Consider the following 22,228-nt stretch of genomic DNA (forward strand, 5'->3'; position numbering starts at 1 on the left):
GAGCTTACCTTCCAAATCATGGGAGGCAACAAATATCTAGATACATGTGCACAAAATAAATATAAGAGAACAAATACAAATAAGTATGAAGTCATTAGCACAAGGTATATGATGAAGGAGGGGATCAGAAAAGGCTTTAAGTAGAAGGCTATGTTGGAAATGAGTCTTAATGTGAGAGAGGGACTCTGTGAGATAGAAGTGAGGAGGAAGTACCTTTCAGGCATGAGAAACAGCCAATGCAAAAGTTTGGAGTTGGGAAATGGAGATTTACTTGTGCCACAATTTGTTTTACTATTCCCTGCTTGTTGGGCATCTACTTTATTTCTAATTCTTTTAGTTTTATAAATATTTTGGTGTATATGGGACCTTCCTTTGGAGTATATACCTATAAATGGATTTTCTGGGTCAAAACCTATGGATATTTTAGTCACTTTGGGAAAAAGCGTGGCTTCAAATTGTTTTCTCAAGGGGTTGAGCCAGTTCACAGCTGTGCCCACAATGGGTTGGTGGGCCTGTGTTTTCACAAAATCTCTCCAATACTGACTAGTTCCGTCTTGTCACCATTTCCATTTTGTTGGGTATGAGGTGAAACCTCAGAGTTGTTTTCATTTGTTTTTCTCTCATTATTAGTGACTTGGCAGAATCTTTCATTTGGCTGCTAAAAGGAAACAGAACGAGCATAGTTAGGATTCCTTCGCCCCAGTCTCTCTAAGGCAGTGGGGTAAAACACAAATAGAAATAGATCCCTGCCAGCCAAATACTGGCTTAGAAATTTTAAAACTTTAAAAAATATTTTAAAAGTTAAAATAAAGAAGGATAAAAAAGAAAATCACAGATTACTATTATCTATTTTTAATTTCAGGGTTTTTTTTGTAAAAATTTTCATTACTTTTTAATCTGGTTTGGACTACATTCAGGAGTTTTGTGCACCCTGTGGCCCTTGAGCTGCACATTTGATGCCTCTGCTCTAAGACAAATTAGCTCAGGAAGGATGGAAGGCTCTCAAAATGAAATTTTGTGGATACAAAGAGAAACAATTCTGATGTAGATACACAAAATCCTCACTGGCCAACTTAGGTTAAAAAGACATTTGTAGAAGATGCAAACAAGGCCCTGGTGACAGGTTGAATCAAAAAGAATGGTCTGGTGCTGGGGGAATAATGAGATAAGTGAAAAAAGGAAGTGGGACGGCGAGATTGGACCATGAGGATGATGGATGATGGGGGTTTGGTTCTGGGTGCCTGCGAACTCAGGGAACCTGTTCCAGGAAGCGCCAGATGACATGGCATGGAAGCCTTGTCTCTCCAGTTGCATATTTTAGAAAGGTCATTGAAGACTTCAGAGGAAGGCAACTAGCTGAGGGGCCCTTGGTCTATACCAAATAAGAATCAGTTAAATAAACTAGGGATGTACTTTAGTCACAAAGGAGAAGGAGGGGCCTGTCTTTTTTTTTTCTCTCAAAGAGGTAGCTCCTCACAGCTAAAGAAAATGGTCATCATTCTATAATTGTTGTCACTCAGTCGTGTCCGACTCTTCATGACCCCTTTTGGGGTTGTCATTTCCTTCTCCAGCTCATTTTACAGATGAGGAAACTGAGACAAAGAGGGTTAAATGTCTTGCCTGAGGAAGGGGAGGGGGTAGAAAACCTATAGTATTCCCTTAGTCAACCTAATTTTTTAAAAATGAAACAAGCAAAATTTGTCATGAGCTGTTGATAATGAAGTCACAGTGACTTGTTTTTTAAAAAAATTTATTTTCTCCCCTATTACATGTAAAAACAATTTTTAGCATTCATTTTTAAAAATTTTGTTTTCCAAACTCTATGCCTCTCTCCCTCCTCTCCCTGTCCTTGAGACAGTAAGAAATTCGATACAGGTTATACACATGCCATCAGGTAAAACCTATTTCCATGTTAGTCATTTTGTGGCAGAAACTCAAATCATGGTGACTTTTTATGACCACTGCTTCCCTTTTGAAGTGCTCACCGCTATCCTTAATAACATGACCTTGAATTTTGCCAGGAATCAATCAAGATCACTGGGCTATAGCTTGCAGGCTTCATTCTCTCTCTTTTTTAAAATCAGCCCACCGCTTGCCTTTCTCCAGTCCTGTGGCAGCTCTCCCATTCTTCATTAGCTTTGGAAGATCACTGATTGGGATTCAGCAGCCACACCTTCAGGGTCTCCCAGTGTGACATGAGGACAGAATGCTGGATGAGGAGTAAAGATGGTGTGGGTTCAAATCCTGACTTTGACATGTATTCACTCTGGGAACATATGTCACTTCAGTTCTCTGAGCCTCTGTTTCCCCACCAAGAAAATGAATCTAATAACGCCTGTAGTAACTATCTCACAGGACTGGAGTAAGGCTCAAATACAATCATATACGTAAGGCATTCTGCCAAACTTAAAGCACTGTGTAAATGTCAATTATTGGTACCTAGGAATGTAGTTCATCTGGCCCTATTTGACACCCTATAAACATTTTTGTTCTATTCTTTACTGTACAGTACGGCAGCTAAGTGTCATCACAGTGGATAGAGTGCTGCGTCTAGCATTGGGAAGACTCTGGCCGTGGACACTTACTAGCTGTGTGACCGTGGGCAAGTCACTTAACCCTAGGCCTTCCAAAATCTGGGATCACTGTACATTTTCAAGCCTGTTCTCCAATCTTTTCTTCATTTACTCTCTGCAGAGTTATGGGGATATTCCAACCAAAGCGGGCTTCTCTCTGTTCCCCAGACACACAAAGCTCTGTTTAGTTCTGTGCCTTTGCCTGAGCTCTCCCTGCTGAGACTGCCTCCTCTACTTCACACCTGGTACAATTCCTGCCAGTCCTCTAAAGCTCAGCTCACACGACTCTTTTCCTCCTATCAGAAATGACTTGCCCCCTCTCACCTAAGATCACTTTGGTCTGCCATTCTCTGATATATTGCTTCATGTTATAACTACCTGCACATCTCTTTCCTATACTTCGAGATCCTTGAGGATCACAATTGGCTGATAGGGTTAGTGTATGTGTCACGTATGTGTCAAGCTGAATTGTAGATGTTTTATAAGGCCTCTTCTGGTTCTGCCCCATTCTATGATCTAAACGATTGTGGCAAGGAGCTACAGGGTGGTTACTGACCAGGTCACCACAAAATCCAGATGGTCCTTGGATAGAAGAGGCCGAAATGACAAGATGCTCACAATCAAGACAGTCACTCCAGGCACCAAACCTAAAACTGCACCTTAAGTAACCTTGTTATATTTAACTGCATTTATATTTATTCTTTTCATTCGTTTTCACTGCTCTCCCTTCCCTTCCCCTCCCCTCCCTTCCCTGGCCTTCCCCTCCCCTTCCCTCCCCTCCCCTTCCTGATCCTCTCCTCCCCTCCCCTTTCCTTCCCTCCCCTTCCCTCCTCTCCTATCCTGTGTATGTCTTCCTATATATCTCCGGACTCTGGAGGCAGATTTCCATATACACTAACCATTTTGGAAACCTGGGACAATGTGGAGGAAGGGAGAGGAAATAATAAGAATTTACACCCAGGCCAATTCCCTGCATAACAGTCCCATTGCAACTTGGCTTCAGTTTGTGTCGCTGGTGCCATGGTGTGAGCCCAAGTTGGGCTACGGCTGCTGGATGGTTTGTCCCATTTATCCATTGCCCTTGACTGCCTCTGGAAGACTCTGGGGACCTTTAATGTTCCATATCACAGCTCTTGCAGCCTTTCTGAATAGCTTTCTGCCTGCAGCACAGACCTCATTTAATATTTAGGGATAAGAACAACAATGAGTCAGCTAGTATTTGTCTAGTTGCTAGCTGATCCGAAGCTTGCAGCTGATGGTTAGATAGCATGGCTTGGGGGGTGATGGGAGGTGGTGGAGAGGGAGCTCTGAGCTTACAGTTGGAAGATATTGACTTTGAGTCCTGATCTTGGCCCCAGTTGAGTGACCTTGAGTCACTATACTCTTTTCTTTTATATGTCAATTGAGGGGGAATAAATAATCTCCTAGGTCCCTTGTAGTTCTGAATCAAAGATCTTATGATTTCAAGAGTCCTTTACAGTCATAGACTTACAGAATCCCTAAGTTGGGAGGAACCTCCATGGCCATCTACTCCAACCCCTACTTAAACAAGATTCTCTTCTGGGTTAGCTCAATAAGTGGGAGGATACTTCGCAGAGTGGAAAGTGTGCTGGGTTGGGATTGGCAGAGCTGGGTTCAAGTCCTCGCTCTGCCACTTTCTACCCTTGAGACCATGAACAAGATTGGTAACTTCTGTAGAACTCAGGTTCTTCATATCTAAAAGGAGGGGGTTGGACCCGACAGCCTTCCACTTCCCTGCTGGGGGTTGGCCATACTTTGTTTAAAGAGCTCAAATCCTCAGCAATCATCGTGTGAGGCAGCCAGGCTCAGGTTTCACATTGTGAAATAAACCTTCTAACATTTGTCCTCACAAAGTCAGTGGGAGAAAAGCACATGGAGATGCCCAGGACTGATCTGAACATGAGCTGTTGTAATGGCTGAATTTCATCCATTTGTATACCCACTTACCACTTGTAGCTTTCTGGGGAAATCAGTTGTTCTTCTTGGAACTCAGGCTCCCTGGTGGTCCAACAGTAGAGTTGGACTAGAAAGTCTCAGAGGGTCTCTTCAGCTCTGACTCTGTGATGGATGATCAGAACTAGCCCCGTTTCCTGGGCCTTCTAGGATTACACTTTGCAGTGTGTAGAGCATCTTATCAATATTCTAAAAGCCCCAGGATTCACAGCTGGGAACAGCCTGAGAAGGATTATTTATTCCTATTCATGTTCAGAATGGGTGTTCCCAGGACACAGAGGTTAGAAGTCCTTTTACTGTCTTTGCTCCTGCCACTGTTCCTCTTGAGATCCTTCTCCCAAGCCTCCACAGATGTGATCCTCCCTTCTTTCTCCTCTGGGTGAATGGCCAGTTCAATTAAAACCACAGGAACTTGACACTGGATGCAAAGGTGCCTGTCATTTTATAGACTGAAGCCTCCTGACCCTGTGAGCTTTGGGGTGGAGGTTGCTACTCAGGGTGAATATTGCCCTGGAGATGGGTCAGCAGCTGGCTCAACCAGGGTTCTTGCTGCGCACACAGACCTGCCAAGGGATTGGACGTCTCATCTCTCAAAAATAACAACTGGCCTTTGCATAGTGTTTTAAACTTCACAAAGCAGATACCATATAGTGGTAAAGTCACTGACTCTAGACTCAGAGGACTTGGTCCTGTGATGATGACCCCCGAGTGACCTTGTACAGATCACTTTACTACCTGGGCCTCAGTTTCCTCATCTAAACTCACCAGCATGCTGCTAACTTAATCCGGGATGGCCACTGCCTCCTTCAGCCTCCTCTCCCCTCTGACTGGAGGGGGCATTTAGGAGGTGACATAGAGTAGCAAACTCCTCCCAATGCCATCCTTTCTAGGGTACAGAGACTGGACTCTCATCTCATTCCACTCAGCATGTGCTGCATTGCCTGGTTTTGGCTCTACTCTCTGCCAGATAACTCCTGGTGTTCCCTTCCACTTTCTTCCCTTTCCTCCTTCCCTTTGTGTGTTGTCTTCCCCCTTTAAGATTATAAGCTCCTTGAGGGCAGGGACTGTCTTCTTTTTTAAAATTAATTGTAATATTAGCACAATGCCTGACATTTAGCAGGCACTTAATAAATGTTGATTGGGTTGGAACAAGAGTGTTTACTCTGAGGGGCTGGGTCTTTAAGAAGGAAACAGTGCTGATGAGATGGCTCTGTCTACTGCAAGCCTGATCAGGAGCTGAAGGTTCCAAAGAGGGCCACATGTTGGCACTGTTGAGCACTGGGGTGACCCCGCACCCACTCTTATTTATGCCCCGACTGCTGCCGTTTGTCTTGACTGGTGTTGTCTGCTGCCTCCTGGGGGCACCCTTGGTTTGATCAACCTCCTGCTCAGTTCCCATTCCTGCTGACATTTGGTGGGGAGAGGGGAGGAGTGGAGCCCCATGCTTTTGTATTCCAAATCCTATTTCAGATATGGCCACTGAGGAAGCCAAGAGTGTCATTGGGTCAAATGGTGCTGACTTCTACTTGCCAGCCCTGATCAGAAAACTGCTTTAAACCTTTGGTTCCATGTGAAGGAAATAAATAAGAAATACCTTGTTTTGGTGAATGGCCACAAACTTGGTTATTGATCTCAGGATTGAGGACTGGGCACATCCAGATTGGGCCTGTTCCTGCCTCACTTCCAGGCTCTCCCCTCTCCAATCTATCCTCCACACAGCCGCCAAAACACAAGTTGACCCATACCACCCCTACGCCCAAGGACTAGTGGCTCCCTATTACCCCTAGGATAAAATATAAAATTCTTAGCCCTACACTTAGGGCCCTTCACAATCTACTATGGTGTAGGGCTGCAGTCCTATTTAATTTTGTTACACATACACACACACACACACACACACACACACACACACACACACACACCTTGACTTGTATTTTCCATCTTTTCCTGGCTCATGCCCAAGATATCCTTTCATTTAAATATCTGTTCAGTTGTTTTCGGTCATGTCTGACTCTCCATGACCCTATCTGGGATTTTCTTGGCAGAGATACTAGAGTGGTTTGCCATTTCCTTCTCCAGCTCATTTTACAGATGAGGAAACCAAGGCAGACAGGGTGAAGTGACTTGCCCAGGGTCACACATCTAGTAAGTGTCTGAGGCCAAATGGATGGAGGGCTAGCCCTAGTATTCCATCCATCGTGGCAATGTTCTTTCCTCCTTCCTGTTTGACGGTTCCTTCTCAGTCTTTGCCGTCTTCATCCATATCATGCCTACTATCCATGGACGGCCACCAGCGTGTCCTGGGCCCTCTTCTCTCCCCCCTTTCTCCAATCTCATTTGGTGAGCTCATCAGCTTCTTCAGCTTTAATTATCGATTACTTCATCAGGGCAGCTAGGTGGCACAGTAGATATAGCATGAAGCCTGGAGTCAGGAAGACCTATCTTCTTGAGTTCAAATCTGGCCTCAGACACTTCTGAACCATGTGACCCTGGCCAAGTCACTTCATTCTGTTTGCCTTGGTTTCCTCATCTGTAAAATGAGCCAGAGAAGTAAATGGCAAATCGCTTCAGTATCTTTCCCAGACAGCTCCAAATAGGGTCACGAAGAGTTGGACACAACTCAAAATGACTGAACAGCAACAAAAGTGTACTTTGTAAATATTTAACTTCTATACAGCTAGTAGTTTGCCTTCAAATGTGAGTTCCTTGAGGGTGGTTACGATGCTTTTGCCTGTCTTCTATCCCTAACACTTAGCATAGCACCTAGTAGAAGCTAAGTTCTGTTAAGAACTCTTAATGTTTGTCGATCAACTAATTGACCTAAGCCCCACACCCTCTCTATTAATATTAATAATGCTATTGTCATCGTCTATGATAATGGATAGTTGTTATGGATGATAACGAGATTAGCATCACTGACACCGTGTTGTAATAATTAATATTAACAGTGACTGTTGCTATTCAGATTTCTACGTTTGTTGTTAGCTAAACTATATGAGGTTTTCAGGACTGAGCATTTTATTTTCTCTTTGTATCCTGTTCCTAGTGCACAGTAGGTATTTAATAAATGCCTATTTGTCTGGGAGCCCTGAAAGGTTAATGTTGAAGTTGCGCAGAAGTTAGTTTTCCAAATATTTCTCTTGGCATGTTTCTGATAATCCCAGAGCATGATGGCTGCATCCAGAGAGGGGCCCTGGGGCCCTGGCTCCAGCCCCACATGCAGCTTGCCAAGACCGGCTTGATCAGAGGAGCCCATAACCGAACGTGGTATTGGGGATCACTGGACTTCCTAGGCAGGGCCAAAATCCTGAGGAAGAACCCTGTGATAATCCCTAGAGAAGGCTGTAAAGACCACAGGACTCCCAGAGGAAGACCAAGTGGTAGCCCCCCCTTAATCTGTGGGGATCACAGGACCTCCTAGGGGTCAGACCCAAGTGATGGCCCCTTAGGACAGCAGTAAGATCACATGGCTCCTGAGACAGGGCCAGAAGTCCCAAGGCTGTGCAGACCACAGGGTTCCCTCCGGAGTGGTAGGAATCATCACAGTGGGGATCACAGGACACCCCAAGGCAAGATCCGGGAGTAAGCCCAGGACAAGCTTCTACTGCCCATTGCTTCCCTTCACTTGACCTTAGGAAGATCCATGTGATTTGCCCATTCTCACCCAAAGAACTCAAGACCAGAGTGGGCAGAGAAAGGCATTTTATTACACTTCTTGAGAGAGCAGGTGCAGCGCTCACTGGAACACTCACACTGATACAGCTGCAGGAACAGGGGTAACCATTCCCTCCACTCCTGCTAGAGTTATGGTTAGTTTACAATCTTTATTTTTTACATAGTTTTCCTAGGTTATACAGTTTATACAGGTAGGATAATAAGGATACAGAAGCAAAAGTGAAGTTAGTTAGATTTTCCTTGTCTTAGTTTAGTTTAACTATATTCTTTTACTTCCCCTTCTTTCCCTCTTTAACATATGCAAATTATGCAAATCAGTAGGTCTGGATTCTTGACCAAGACCAGACCCTAGATAAGCTTGAACTGGTTCAAGCTGATTTGGCCTCTCTAATTCCCCAGACTGCCTTCTCAAAAAGCATGCACATGCGTACAAGCCTCTGACCTCTCACCTGACCAACCTTGAGGCCTGGTTTCTGCTAAAGCTGGGGGGGTGGGGGGTGGGGTGGAAATACACCTTTAGTTCTGTGGAAACAAAACTCCTCCTCCCATTTCTTACAACACTATTTCCAGAAGACCCTGATAAAGCAGCAGACAAAATCAGTGCTAGGGAAGGTTTGTTGTCTGGAACAGGCCAGGCTCAGAAGCCCCAGTGACTCCTGGATCTCATGGGCTGAACATGAATGGAATTTCTCAGGCTTAGCTGCAAAGTTCTTGAATAAACAGAAAAGGGAAACAGATCAAGTTCAGTGTCTGGGACTTAGGGCCTACTTTTTTTTTCTGAAAAATTTTCCCAATTTCCATTTCCCGGAAGTAGGGTCCTCTTGGCTGAGGAGGGGAGTTTGGCTATTGTAATTAGATTCCAGAAGGAAGTCCCCTTTGCTAATGGAATCCCCTGAATATTGGCAGGTTCTAATCCGTCTGGGCCCGGAGCTGGCTGGATGACTTGGGTCAGGATTTGGTTTTGTTTTAATCAAGGAGCCTCTAGTGGCCCAACTCCAAAGTGAAGGGGCTGGATTAGTGGACCTCCAAGGCCTCCTTGGCTGGGACTCTGAATGGTGACTTTTTTCTGCCATTGTGGCTAACTTGAAATAGCTAATCCTTGAAGAGAAGCAGGCTCTGAGGTTGGGAAGGGAAAGTAGTCCTGGGTTCATAGGATCATAGATTTAAACTGGAAAGAACCTCAGATCATCAAGCCTCACCCCTCAGTTTGCAGATGAGCAAACAGGCTGAGAGGTAAAGGACATGCCCAGGGTCACATAGTTACTGCCTGAGGTGAGACTTGAACCCAGTTCTTGCTGAACCTAGGTTTTCTTCTTGTCTCTGGTACTTACTAGAGATGTGACCCTGAGCAGGTCTCTCTGTGCCCCCTCCCCCAGCCTCAGTTTCATCACCAGTAAAATGCAGGTAATGAAGCTTCTAGCCCTTATCTCCCAGGCAGCTGGATGGTGCAATGGGTGGAGCATGTGTATTCTGCCTCAGACAATTTAGATCAAACAGTAACAGGAAAATAGAAGAATGAAGGAAGGAAAAAGAATTTACTAAGTACTTACTGTGTGCCAAATATTGTGTAAATACAGATTGCATAAACAGATACAGTGTGTACATTGTGGATTTGGATATAAAAGCAAAGGTAGGGCCTGCCCTCAAGGAATTTCCATTTTAATGGAAACAACATCCATTAGGGATTGGTGTCCAGGGAGGAAGGGACACTTTCGTCAGGAAAGTTACAGGGATGGTGAGTGGGGACACGCGCAATTCAATGAACATTTGTTAAGCATCTGTTATGTGCCAGGCACCATGGGAATATATTGATACACTCCATGCAGGAACAATGCCAACGTTGATTTCCCCATGGGTCATGATTCTAGAACTGGAGGAGAGGTGAGGCTGGCAGCTCTACAGGCCATGGAGGAGTGAAGTGAAGCATGGCTAGAGCTTTTTCTGAAATTGTTGTCTGGAAGAGGCATCACCAGTCAAGAGAGAGGGGTCCCAGGATGGAAGCTCTTCCAGGGAGGAGAATATATTAGTATGAAACAGCACCAGAAATGTGGTCTCAGTACAGTACAGGTGTGGGTGCTTTAAAATCTAGTTATGACCCCTAAGACATTCAAGGACCATAAGGCTTTGATACAAATTGATAAGCTCAGATTTACTTTGACCCAGGGGACAGCTAAAGTCATAGATCAGAGATTTAAAGTTGGAAGGTACTCTAAAACCATCTAACCTCTTTGACAAATAATTATTAAGCACCTACTGAATGCTAGGTGAAAGAGGTGATGCAAGGTTTAGCTAATGTGTGGTCCCTGCCCTCGCTGAGCTCAAAATCTAGCAGAGGGGAAAGAGCCATAAAGTGATAAATCCAACTGATCTGTTCTCATCAATTTCAATGTTCCCTCCAGTGATACTGGCCAGGAGCTATCCACACTTGCCCATTCTGATATGCCGATGACTCTTATCATCTTTCCAGAATTTTGCAAGTCTGCCCACCATGCTGGAAGTCTTGCTCACTTTCTCTTGATTTTGAGGGGACATCGATGGAGCACTTGGACTGTCCCCTTGTCAGCCCTCATCCTGGTTCTGCTTCTGTTAGCAGTGTCTGTTTTTCAGGTTTCTTTCCTGGTTAGATACTGTAGCCTATTCACAGCCACCACGGGTGTCTCCACTATCTGCTGGGATACTAATTTTCTCTTCTGATACTGTTGTCTTTCATGTCTTACAGCTATACAATAGCATGCCTTGAATAATAGATTACAAATATGGGTCTTCCGTTTCCAGGAGAAGCTTGGGGTGATTCAGGTTTCCAATTTCCTGAGGCAACATAGCCTGTTTTCCCTTTTCTGTTCAGTTCTGGGCCCAGCTTATTATCTCTTTGTCCTGATTAGGCCAAACTCTTCTAGAGCTAGCTGTAATAACATGTTGTAGAATTATGGAATCACAGAATTTTAGAGTTAGGAGGAACCTCTGTGGCCATCTAGGCCAATCCATGCCTGAACAGAATCTCCTCTATAGCATACCTGAGACATAGTCTTCAAGCCTCTTCCTATGTGGGAGCCCACTACCTCACCTGGTTTGCTGACACCTCCAGTTGCCTAAATTTGTCTCTGCACTTCCCTGCTTCTGCCTTCTGGGACCCAAACAGGATAAGCTGGATCCCTTTTCTGCCTGTCAGATACTTGTCAAGGCCTGCCATCTCCCCCCCCTCAGCCCCCAGCCTTCCCCAGGCTGAGCAGAACACCCAGTTGTTTGAACCGATCCTGATGGATGTCTCCATTGTAAGAAGATGTGCCAAGCAAGGGCTGATGTGATTCAAGGGAGGATCTGGCAAGGCATTTATCTTAGGTTTTAAATTAAAGAATGGGTTCAATAGGTGGTTCAAGAAATGAGGAATTTTGTTTTAATGATACCTCAAGGGGTCATGGGAAATTTAGATACTTAGAAACTTTTTTTGGTAAAGTGGAATTTCTTATCTGTGTCAGATATTTTTGAACCAGAGGATAGATCTTAAAACCGGGGGAACAATTATATGGTTTTTCTTTTTTTTTTTTTTGAAAAAAGTGTGTATTGATATAGACGTTTTATTGATAATCTTAAGAAAAAGCACTTCCTAGTCATTTCCCAATGACTGGCCCCAGACCACTTCCATAGAAACCTCTTCCTGCCTTTCCTGTTGCTGTGTAGGGCATTGCCATGCTCTCAGTCCCAGAGGCTCCCAGCCTAGGAGTCATCCTGGACCTCTCACTATCCCCCTCATCCGCACCCCAGCCCTTCTTTGCCAAGGCCTGTCTATGTCTCCTTTGCAACCTCTCTTGAATACTCCTCCTTCTTTCCTCTGACATAGCCACCACTCTGGGGCAGGCCCTTCTCACCTCATGTCGGGACTATTGCAAAAGCCCGCTGAGGGTTCTGCCCACCTCAAGTATCTTCTCATCCTGATCCATCTTCTACTCAGCTATCAAAGTGACCTTCCTAAAGCCCAGATCAGACCGTATCCCTCCCCCCTCCCCCACCTCTATTCAGCCTGGTTCCTTACTGCCTCCAGGATCAAGGATAAAATCCTCTGTCTGGCTTTGAAAGCCTTCCATAGCCTTTCCAGTCTTCCTCCACCTTGCTCACCCGTACATGCTCTGCAATACGGTGACCTTAGCCTCCTGGCTGTTCTTGTACCTCCAGCCTTTTTTATTGGCTTTCCCCCACACCTGGAACGCTTTGCCGCCTCATCTGCCTCCTAGATTCCCTGGCTTCCTTCCAGCCTTAGCTAAAGTCCCATCTCCTGCAATAGGCCTTTGCCGGCCCTCCTTAAATCTTAGCACCTTCCTCCTGAGATTATCTGCAATTTAGTCCACCAACAAGCAATAGTCCTCTCTGAATGTCACGTCGATGTTTGCATTCCTCCTTAGACGGCGAGCTTCTGGAGAGCAGGCCGTCTTTTACCTTTCTTTGTTTCCTGAGTGCTTAACACAATGTCTGACGCAAAGTAGGGGCTTAATAAATGCTTGATTACTGTTGACTGACTAATTTTTATAACAAAGTATTTACTTAAACACAAACAAATCAACTATAAAATGGGGGTGACAATAGCCCCTATCCCCCAGAGTTGTTCTGAGGATCACATGAGATAATTTTTGTGAATCACTTAGCCTGGTACATAGTAGGTACTTAATAAATACTTATTCTCTGCCCTTCCCATTTCATCTCCCATCTCTATATGTTTTTAGGGGCCATTCCCCATGCCTGGGATGCTCTCTCTTCTCATGGTCACCTCTGAGAAGGGCCCTAATTTCTTTCATAGCCCAGCTCAGGGTCATCTTCTCCAGGATTCCCCTCCTTGCTGTTCGTTCCCTTTAGAATTGACTTTGCATTTATTTATCAACATATCTTCTGCATCCTCCCAAGAGAATGTGAGCCAATAAAAGGCAGGGACTGGTTTTGGTTTTAGACCAAGTTCTCCTAGCAGTTAGCACAGAGCCTTGGATAGGGCAGGCCTTTAATATACACATTTGTTGAATAGGATTATTTGTTTCATTAATCTTTATTAAATAAAGACATGAGATGGGCTCCATCCAATGGATGGATTTCTTCTTGGCAGGAGAGTGAAGCTAAAGGTGTTTCTTGTTTCTTTGTCACTCCTCTGGGATCTCCATTTATCTGGATTGAATTGGAACTGATGTTTTATGCCCTATTTGTAGAAAGGTCTGGACCAAGGCTTTTTTCTGTTCTTTCCCCAAAATGTCATCTTCCCAGCTGACGTGGGGCTGCTATTTGCAGTGTGGGAATCTAGCTATAGGAAATTAGCTGGTGTGAGAGTCTGGCCAGGCCTGTGTTTTCTTTTTACCCATAGAATGTATTTTATGTCTCTGTCATTTAAGTTTGGGTTTGCTGCTGGTTGGTCAGGCTCTCCAGACATCGCCGTCCCCTGATCTCTGTAATGCCTTTATGGGGGGGTCTGTCACGTTGTTGGCTGGGTTGTACCCAGGAGAAGAAATGGACTTTTGGTGTCAAGCTCACTTGGGCTGCTGCTGCCTTCAGATGGCTCTCTTATTACTAAGATATCCTTGAAGGCCGGCTTTGCGATTTATTTTCATTTTATCAGTCTGTTTTATGCAGGTTGTTTTCCCCAGGCTTATAGAAATCCCAGCGATAACTTGCAATGTTTTTGTGTGCATGAGTGTATAATCACCTCCCTTTCCAGGCTTAGGCTACATAACTCCCTGTTTCCCTCCTGATTTGTTTCTGTCAGACTGGCCTTCGAGCTGCTTCCTCTGTGTAACTGTGGTGGTTGCTGAGAGGGGTTACTCTCCTTTGGGACACGCTTGTCTCTCCAGTCACTTTCTCAGCTTCTCACTCTATGGAATTAGTTTCCTTTCAAACCCAGCCACACTAAGGCTTAGTGGTGGCTCTTGCCTGACTTGTATGTCCAATTACCCTCCTGTACTGCTCCTGACTTGTAGAGGCAGTTAGGTGGCAAAGTCGATAGAACACTGAGCCTGGATTCAGGAAGACATGAGTTCAAATCTGGCCTCATATACTTATTAGCTTATTACCTTAGGCAAGTCGGCTCACCTCTGCTTGCCTCAGTTTCCTCAACTGTAAAATGGGGTGATAATAACCTTTATCTCATAGGGTTATTGGGAGAGGATCAAATGAACTCATATTTTCAAAGAGCTTAGCACAATGCCTGGCACATAGTAGGCACTTAATAAATGCTTGTTTCCTTCCTTTCTGCTCTGGGAAGCTAATAAAGATGAATCAATAACTCCAGCTTTTAACTCTGAGTCCCTAGCCAGAAACCTTGCTTGGGTAGGTCCAGCAGTTTCCAATCTCTCTGCCCTCCCGGACCGTCTCCAGTATATCCCTCCCCCTACACACTCAAGCAATCAGTAGTATACACTTTAGTCCCATTTCGTAGCTTAAGAAAAATAAGTAAACTTGTAAACACAAAAGAGTGAATGCCTCCTTGGGAAGTATCAGGTTCAGGGGAATGGGGTGGAAGAAGAATAAAGATTGCTGGTCCTCTTCTCCTGCCAAACAGCTTTGATCAGTCTGGGCTTGAGTCTGAGCATCAGTTGTGATGCTTCATGTCCATGCCCTGGGACCTGGAGCCGTAGATATCTCCTCCACTCCTCAGGAGCACTTTTCTACTCTCTCCAGGCCGGAGGTGGGAAGGGCAACCTTATGAGTTAAGATCTTCACTTCTTTCAGCCCATGGAAAGGGCAAGATTCTTCAGTGGAGTCAAGGAGGAGACTCTGGGGAATTTCTGCCCTAACTTACAGACTTTCATGTCTAGCATCCTGATCTCCTTACCCCCTAGTGTTGAGCACAGTGCCTGGCACATATTAGGCTATCAATAGATATTGAATGATTGATGCTTATGAAGCTGACAACAGAGAGTTCTACATTCTTGCCTGGAGCCAGAAATTTTAGAATCACTTGCAAAATTTAGCGCTGCCTACTTTCAGTAGTGAAATATACAAAATCTCCCTCAAATCCCATCACCATCTCTCCCTTCGCAGCTCAACTGATGTAGTCATGAGATATGGTCACAGAGATGAGATGCTGGTACGGTAAAAAGGTGTTCACACCCTTTGAATCTCCCCATTGAATCAGAAAGGGCAACTTGTTTGGGTGGGCTGAAAATCAACAATATTCCTGGTAAGTTGAAAAAGATAAATTCTAGAATCAGCCAGCATTTTAACAATTGGAGACACTATAGGCATGAACAGTCCCCTTCTTAGGGGGAGGAGAGGATTTTCTCTTCCAACTCTCCATTGGCCTTGGCATTTAGCGGCAGAGTGATTCACTCATTTGAAGTCAAGGTCAAGAGGGTTTGAGGCCCAGTTGAGGGAGCACAGGCATATATTCCAAAAAGACACAGACACAGACAGAGAAAGGCAATCATTCAAGGCCATAAACATCTTTAAGAAATGTGACCCCTGGCAAGAAGAGAGTTGCTTGTGGGCTTGAGAGAAAGCTGGCCTTGGTAATGAAGAGCTGAGATGCAGTGAAGATTCCACCAGCAGAGAAAGGATTTTGAGACCCTGGAGTGCCAGAGGAGTGAGTAGCCTTAGTCACATGCGTTCCTTAAATGTGTATCTTACCATCTTTGTCACCTAAGTTTGGACCCACTTTTCCTATAGACTCTGTGGGCATTTGTGGGGAATTGTGCCCCAGGTTTATGGGCAGGGAATGTTTTAACCACTGTTCTTAATACATTTTTGCTAGTATCTAATTGTGTCTAGTTGACTATTAATGGGAATCACACCAGACTTATGAGATGCAGTGGTAGAAGCTCAGAGCAACAATGTATCCTAGAACCTTGGGGACCCAACCAAGGAGTGCCACAAATGGGTTCTACATAAGCATAATAGCAAAACGCAAATAAGTAAAGCAAAAGCAGCAACATAGGACCATAAATTTAGAGCTTTAATGGACCCTAAAGACTCTCTAGTCCGACTCCCTCATTTTGCCAATTAATTTATAATCCTTTCTTCAATGGTCCTTTATCAATATAATTGTCATTGGATTGTGGCTAATCAAGAGTGAGTTTAATATTTCTACTAATCTGCATTTGTTTATGTCCTAATACAAAATCAGCTTTTGTAAAGGTGCCACACATAGCTGAGAAGTATGTATACTCCTTTCCGGCAAGTGTAAAGCAGGTTTGGAAGCCACTTCTTCTTTAATGTAAGCTTGGTGCCCTAGCCACTTTGCCAAGCTAACTCTTAGTAGGCTTACAGATTGATAAACATGCCTAAATGTCAGCATACATGAAGACAAATAACAAAACCGTGCATAGCTAATGGAAAAACTATCCATAATCCACACTGTCATAACAGCTGATTAACATGAACAACAAATAAAACAGGAACGTATTCAGAGCATGGAGTAATTAATGTGTGCATCAGTGAGCAACAGGTATTATCATCTGGCTACATCTCCAGTTTCCTTTATGGTGTCATAAGTAAGTCTAATCTGGTCACAGATAGAATAGACCTACCCCTCTTGTGTGCTGGTGATTAGTCTGCCCACAGTTGTCCCTAAACTAAATGATGGTGTCCTCATCAGAACCCTAGTTGTGTATTCCTAAACCTGAACTTGGGGGGGGGGTGCAGATTGGCTCCTTGGGGGTGTTTCTTTACTCCAGAAGTCTCTGTGGTTGAAGTTTAGGCAGGAAAGGTGTTGCCTCTGGGTTTAGTCCACTCTCCTTCTGGGAAAGGACAAGGCTGTTTCTGAGATGCTTCAGACTGCACAAGGAGGGACTGATCACTCGTACGCAGTAATCTGAGCAGTTTATCCATCCTTTCTATTTGCTTGTAAATCAGAGAGTTCAACTGAATCTCCAATGGGAACTAAGTGGTTGTGGCAGATTGTCCTTCTTGGGCCCCCACCAGCGTCTCTGACTACCGTAAACAAGGCAAGGCTCTCCAGAGCCCAGTAGGACATAGCTGTCCATTTTCTGCTTGCTAACCCTTTGACCCCAGGAGCACCAAAGCTTCCCTTTCTCCTTGTTGAAGGCCCTGACCATGAGGGCAGACATAGGTCCATCCCTTGTTCCTGACAAAGCTCTTCTGAGCTGACCTCCTTCGTGGGTGCTTAGCCTCTCTCTCACTTGAGAGGCCATGATGGTTGAGAAGGTCTTCGGGTCCCCCACCCTCTGAGACTAAAGCACGAGTCAGCAGGCTACAGCAGGTGGGGAAGCCAATTGGGTCATTCGTGGGGGTATTGTGGCGACTTACCTAGGTCACTGAGCTTGCACCTGTTAGAGGCAGGATTGTAACCCAGGACTCTTCTGAAAACAAGTTGAGAACTCTCCTCATTACACTACACTGCCTCTTATCATTACAACACAAACCCAAAGCTAAGGAAAACTCTTCCCATAGTTTTAAAGAGTCTCCATATGAATTAATTTCCCCCAGTCATTCTTAACATTCTGGAGCCCTATTGCTGTTTAAAAACAAGATAAGCTCCAGAAGAGCTATGATCTATAGGAATCAGGATCTTTGTGGGCCCCTCTCCCTGCCCCAAACTGGGGCCAAGCCTGGCTGTTTTTGGCAGCCCCCTTCTTGCACCTCTTGCTGATTTAAAGAGCTCTTTTCAGCGATGACTCTTTAAGGGGAGAATTCCTTCAGAAGACATTCTAGTTAGAGAAAGACATTGACTTTTCCCAGGGGAGGCATCTGAGCTCTTGGCCAGAAACTTGAGAAGATTGCCCCTGATCTTTCCAATTTGGGGTTTCTGAAGACTTAACTCTTCTTGGAGACCACCTGTCCTAGAGAGGCATCTGATGGAAGCCTTGCCAGAAGGGACCCCGGCCTGATGATGGCACCTTCTCTCAGCTCTCTGGTGGACTTCACAGGCTGGTGGCTGCCTGGAGTCTCTGTGTGGTAGAAGAGAGAGCCTGGAGCATAGAGAGATATCCTTCGAAGCTCCCAGTTGGCCACCCTACTCCATGAAACCAGACCTTCTCTGCCCCATTTGGCAGAGACTTCTCTGTATCTCACTGTGAAAGACCTTAGACATATGCTGTCTTTCCTTCTCCTCTGCTCTTACCATCACCTCTTCTACAGTCTTCTGAGCTTTTCTAAAGGAATGGTTTGTTATTTTTTTTTTGTTGCTGCCTTTCTCAGTTTTTATGTGGAAATCTGTCAGCAAACTCACCAAGGGGGATCAAGTTGTCTTTGAATAAGAGCTTGCTTCTAAATGAGTCATTTCAAGATTTTCCTTAATTGTATTTATTTTTGAAAATTGATATAATTCTGGGGTCTTAAATATACATATATATATACATAAACATACATACATATGACTGTATTTCAATGTGATTGGCTTCCTTTGTCATCCTAAGGACTTTATGCATTTACAAACAATTCTGGGAAGGGGTCTGACCATGACACGAGGTTGAGATCCCCTGTTGTGAATTTCATTGGAAAATTGGAAAACCTCTCCAGCTATTGTTAATTGTGGGTAAATATTATTTCTGAAGGAGTTCTATGTATGTATGTATGTATATCTATATCTGTATCTATATCTATATACATGAATGAGTGTGTGTGTGCGCGCGCGCATGTGTGTGTGACTGGATGTGTACGGATATATAGGGAAGCATGGGATAGTGGATAGAGAGCTGGTTTCTGAGTCCAGAAGACTTGGATTCAAATTCTACCTTTGGCATGTTATGACTGTGGGACCTTGGCCAAACCATTTAACCTATACCAATTAAATCCCAGGTCTGTAGGGAAAGAAACCAAAACAAAATAACTTATGTTTGTTTGCACACTGAGAAAGTATTAAAATATAATCCAGTAAGAATGAATGAATTAACAAATGAATGATGAGTGAAAAAAATCATTGACTAAAGGCTGACTTTGGGTCAGGCACTGTGCTAAGTACCATTGATAATAATACAAAAAGCCAGGTATTCTTGCCCTCAAAGAGCATAATCTCTAATGGGAGAAGCCAATGCACGGAGGAATAGTGACCAGGGTTTTGTTCTGGGAAGTCACAGAGTTGGGGAGGGAGCCCAAGGGAAGTAGCTGGGCAAATCCAATCCAGAAAGAATCAGAATGGACCTCATTTATCTTGAGTTGCCTCTTCTCTTGCTCAGGGGAATTTGCCTCTTAGAGGGGAACTTCCAGAGGAGTAAAGTAGCTCTCCACATTAATTAGCCTAATCTAAGGAGGGGTGTGGTTCTCCCCTCCCCTCCCAATCTTGGCAGTTTCCTAATTCCTCCTGGCTTGGTTCTCCAGTGATAGCCTTCTTTTATTTCACTTGTGGCCTCAGAGACAATCTATACGAATATCCAGTTTTGCAAGCATAATGGTTTTAGGGGAAGCATTTTTATGTCCCAGTACAATGCAGCTGAGTGGGCCCTGGAGCGTTAGGTTCATGCCCCAACCCTGCCACTCACTACCTGGTTGTGAACTTGGGAAAGTGAGACATCTCTTTGGGCCTCAGTTTTCTCACTTGTAAAATAGAGGTTGGATCACATGGTCTAGCCCAAGGTCTATGACCTGTGACCCTAGGAACAGTGGGGTTCCAATACCCCCTGTATGTGTTGAGATTCTTAGATTCCTGTGGTTACATGTCATTACCACCTTGGTGGGGCACAGAAACTAGTCCTGGAAGCCTGGAGTCCTAACACATCTCTCTTCCTGTTTCAGGTTATGGTCAGACAGGTCCAATGAGTCACAGAGCTGGTTACGATGCAGTCGCATCTGCCCTTTCTGGTCTCATGCACATCACAGGGCCAGAGGTAAATATTTCTGATGATTACACAGTGAAACACAATCATTTCTTAGCAGGTACTTGAAAAACGCTAAGGAGAGGCTAGGCTTGTTCATTGTTGTCCCTAGAGGTCAGAACCCAAAGTTTTGGCGGAAGGTGCAGTGAGGTCAAGGCTTTATAGCAGGACCAATGTCCTAATGAGAGCTGGCCCAAAGGGATCTTCCTAGAGCACAGGTCTGGCCTTGTCACCTCCCCACCCCATCCCATCAAGAAACTCCAGTGGCTGTAAATATTTTGGGGAGGAGAGGGAGGGGGAGAAAATTTGGAACTCAAAAACTGGTAGAATTGAGTGTTGTAAACTAAAACTAAAAAATAAATTAATAAAAGAAACTCCAGTAGCTCACTAGTACCCCCAGGATCACATAGAAACCTGATGTGGGCCTGCCCTACTGCTGTCAACGTGCTCCACAATCCAGCTACCTTACCCAGCTCCACGTCTGGGCCTTTTGTTGGCTCTCCCCCTCCTCACCTCCACCTTTTAGATTCCAGCTCAAATTCCCCTTCTTCAGGAAGCCTTTCCTGGTCCCCTTTACCCCACTAATGCCTGCCCTCTGGTGATGAGTTCTACTTGACACTGTATATATTTTGTTTCTGCCTAATTGTTTGCATTTTGTATCCCTTGTTAAACTATGAGCACTGTGAGGGCAGGGACATAGTTTTGCCTTTCTTTGTATCCCCAGAACTTAGCACAGCGCCTGGCACACAGTAGGCACTTAATAAATGCTTGTTGACTGACAGCTGTCCAAAAGTCAAATGGGCTGCCTTGGGAGGTAGTGAGCTCCCCCTTGTGGGAGATACTCAAGCAAGTTTTATGTCTATTGAAACAAGCATTCCTTATTTAAGTATGGATAGGATTAGATGGCCTCAGCCAATTCCTTCCAACTCTGGGATTCTGAATCTGTGACTTGCCATCCGTAGAGTTAGAAAATGTCAGAGGTAGGATTTGAACCCAGGTCATTCCTGTCTCGAGGGCTCTTTCTGATTGGCCCCAGTGCATGGTTCTATGCTAGATATTTCTGGATATGAGTGTGAGATGGGGGTCCCTTTTTGTTGTTCTTGAAGACTAGCAACTTCACTCAGAGAGTGCTTTAATGAACACTTAGAGGAGGAAGTCAGGATTACCCAGAGTCACCTGGGCTGATCGAGAATGGGTCATTACAGACCAAGCTTATTCTCCTCCCCGCTTTTCTTTTTGACCAGGGTTACTAGAAGGCAGATCAGGGAAATGCCCTTGGTCATAGCGTCATTGACTGAGAGCTGGAATGGACCTTCAGGTCTCCCAGCTTTCCAGCCTCTTCACTTTCTGGATGCTGAGAATCCCCATATGGCACAGACTTAACTGGAGAAGGAACAAAGGTGGGATTTGAACCCAGGCCTTCTGACCCTAAACCCATGGATCTTTTTATGGCATCATGTTTTCCATGAGACAGTTAACACAGCCCTTTGCTATATCCTTGTTGATTACATCGACAGATAAAATGTTCACTAAAAACTTACTTCGTATCAGACTTTGTCCTACGATCTTGGGATACAAAGATAAGCAAAGAAGACAGCCCCTACCCTCAAGGAGCTCACACCCTAAAGGGGGAGACAACCCATGAAGAGAGGTAGGAAAGTGGAGGGGCAGGAGAAGGGATCGGGACACCAGAAGATACCAGAGGCAGGGGACGGAAGCTAGGCAGGTCAAAGATGGCAAGTGGACCTGGCCACAGGATAAGGAAGGATGGCAAGCAGAAGCCCCCTGTCCTGGCCTGCCCTGCCCACCAGCAGCAAAGGGAGCCCTCAGGTTTGTTTACCACAGGGGAGAGCCTTTCTCAGAGCATCTAGCGTGAAAACCTGGGGTCGAGAGCAGCTAGGTATCCCAGAGGATAGAACACTGGGCCTGGAGTGAGGAAGTCAAATCCAGTCTTAGACATTTACTAGCTGTGTGACCTTGGGCAAATCACTTGATCTCTATTTGCCTCAGTTTCCTGAACTGTAAAATGATTTATTCGGTACTTAGCACAGTGTCTGGCACACAATAAATACTTATTCCTTGCCCACCCCCCAGGTGATTTTTAGTGGTGCTACTCCCATTGGGACAGGCCATCTTGCTCTGCCCCTCCCCCAACTCCCGTGGAATAGCTCCTCCCTTGCTTCCCTCCCATTGAAGCGTGAAGTAGAGATCCTCTAGAAACACAAGGCATTTTGGATACCCTCTTGTGCCCTTAAGCTGCCAGCCCAG

The 22,228-nt window shown here is 44.9% G+C and overlaps 1 protein-coding gene across 3 annotated transcripts in view; it reads left to right on the forward strand.

The window, feature by feature from the left end:
• Positions 1 to 22,228, forward strand: part of SUGCT (succinyl-CoA:glutarate-CoA transferase) — a 643,092-nt gene that overhangs the window by 53,777 nt on the left and 567,087 nt on the right. For 2 of the 3 annotated variants that reach the window (XM_036738675.1, XM_036738676.1), the window contains exon 7: positions 19,881 to 19,972. The exons of the other annotated variant lie outside the window; for it this stretch is intronic. In XM_036738675.1, coding sequence (XP_036594570.1) covers positions 19,881 to 19,972 — 92 coding nt within the window. The remainder of the gene's footprint in view (positions 1 to 19,880; positions 19,973 to 22,228) is intronic. 3 annotated transcript variants of the gene reach the window in all.

This window comes from Trichosurus vulpecula, chromosome 9 (assembly GCF_011100635.1).
Source record: "Trichosurus vulpecula isolate mTriVul1 chromosome 9, mTriVul1.pri, whole genome shotgun sequence".
Classification (NCBI taxonomy): domain Eukaryota; kingdom Metazoa; phylum Chordata; class Mammalia; order Diprotodontia; family Phalangeridae; genus Trichosurus; species Trichosurus vulpecula.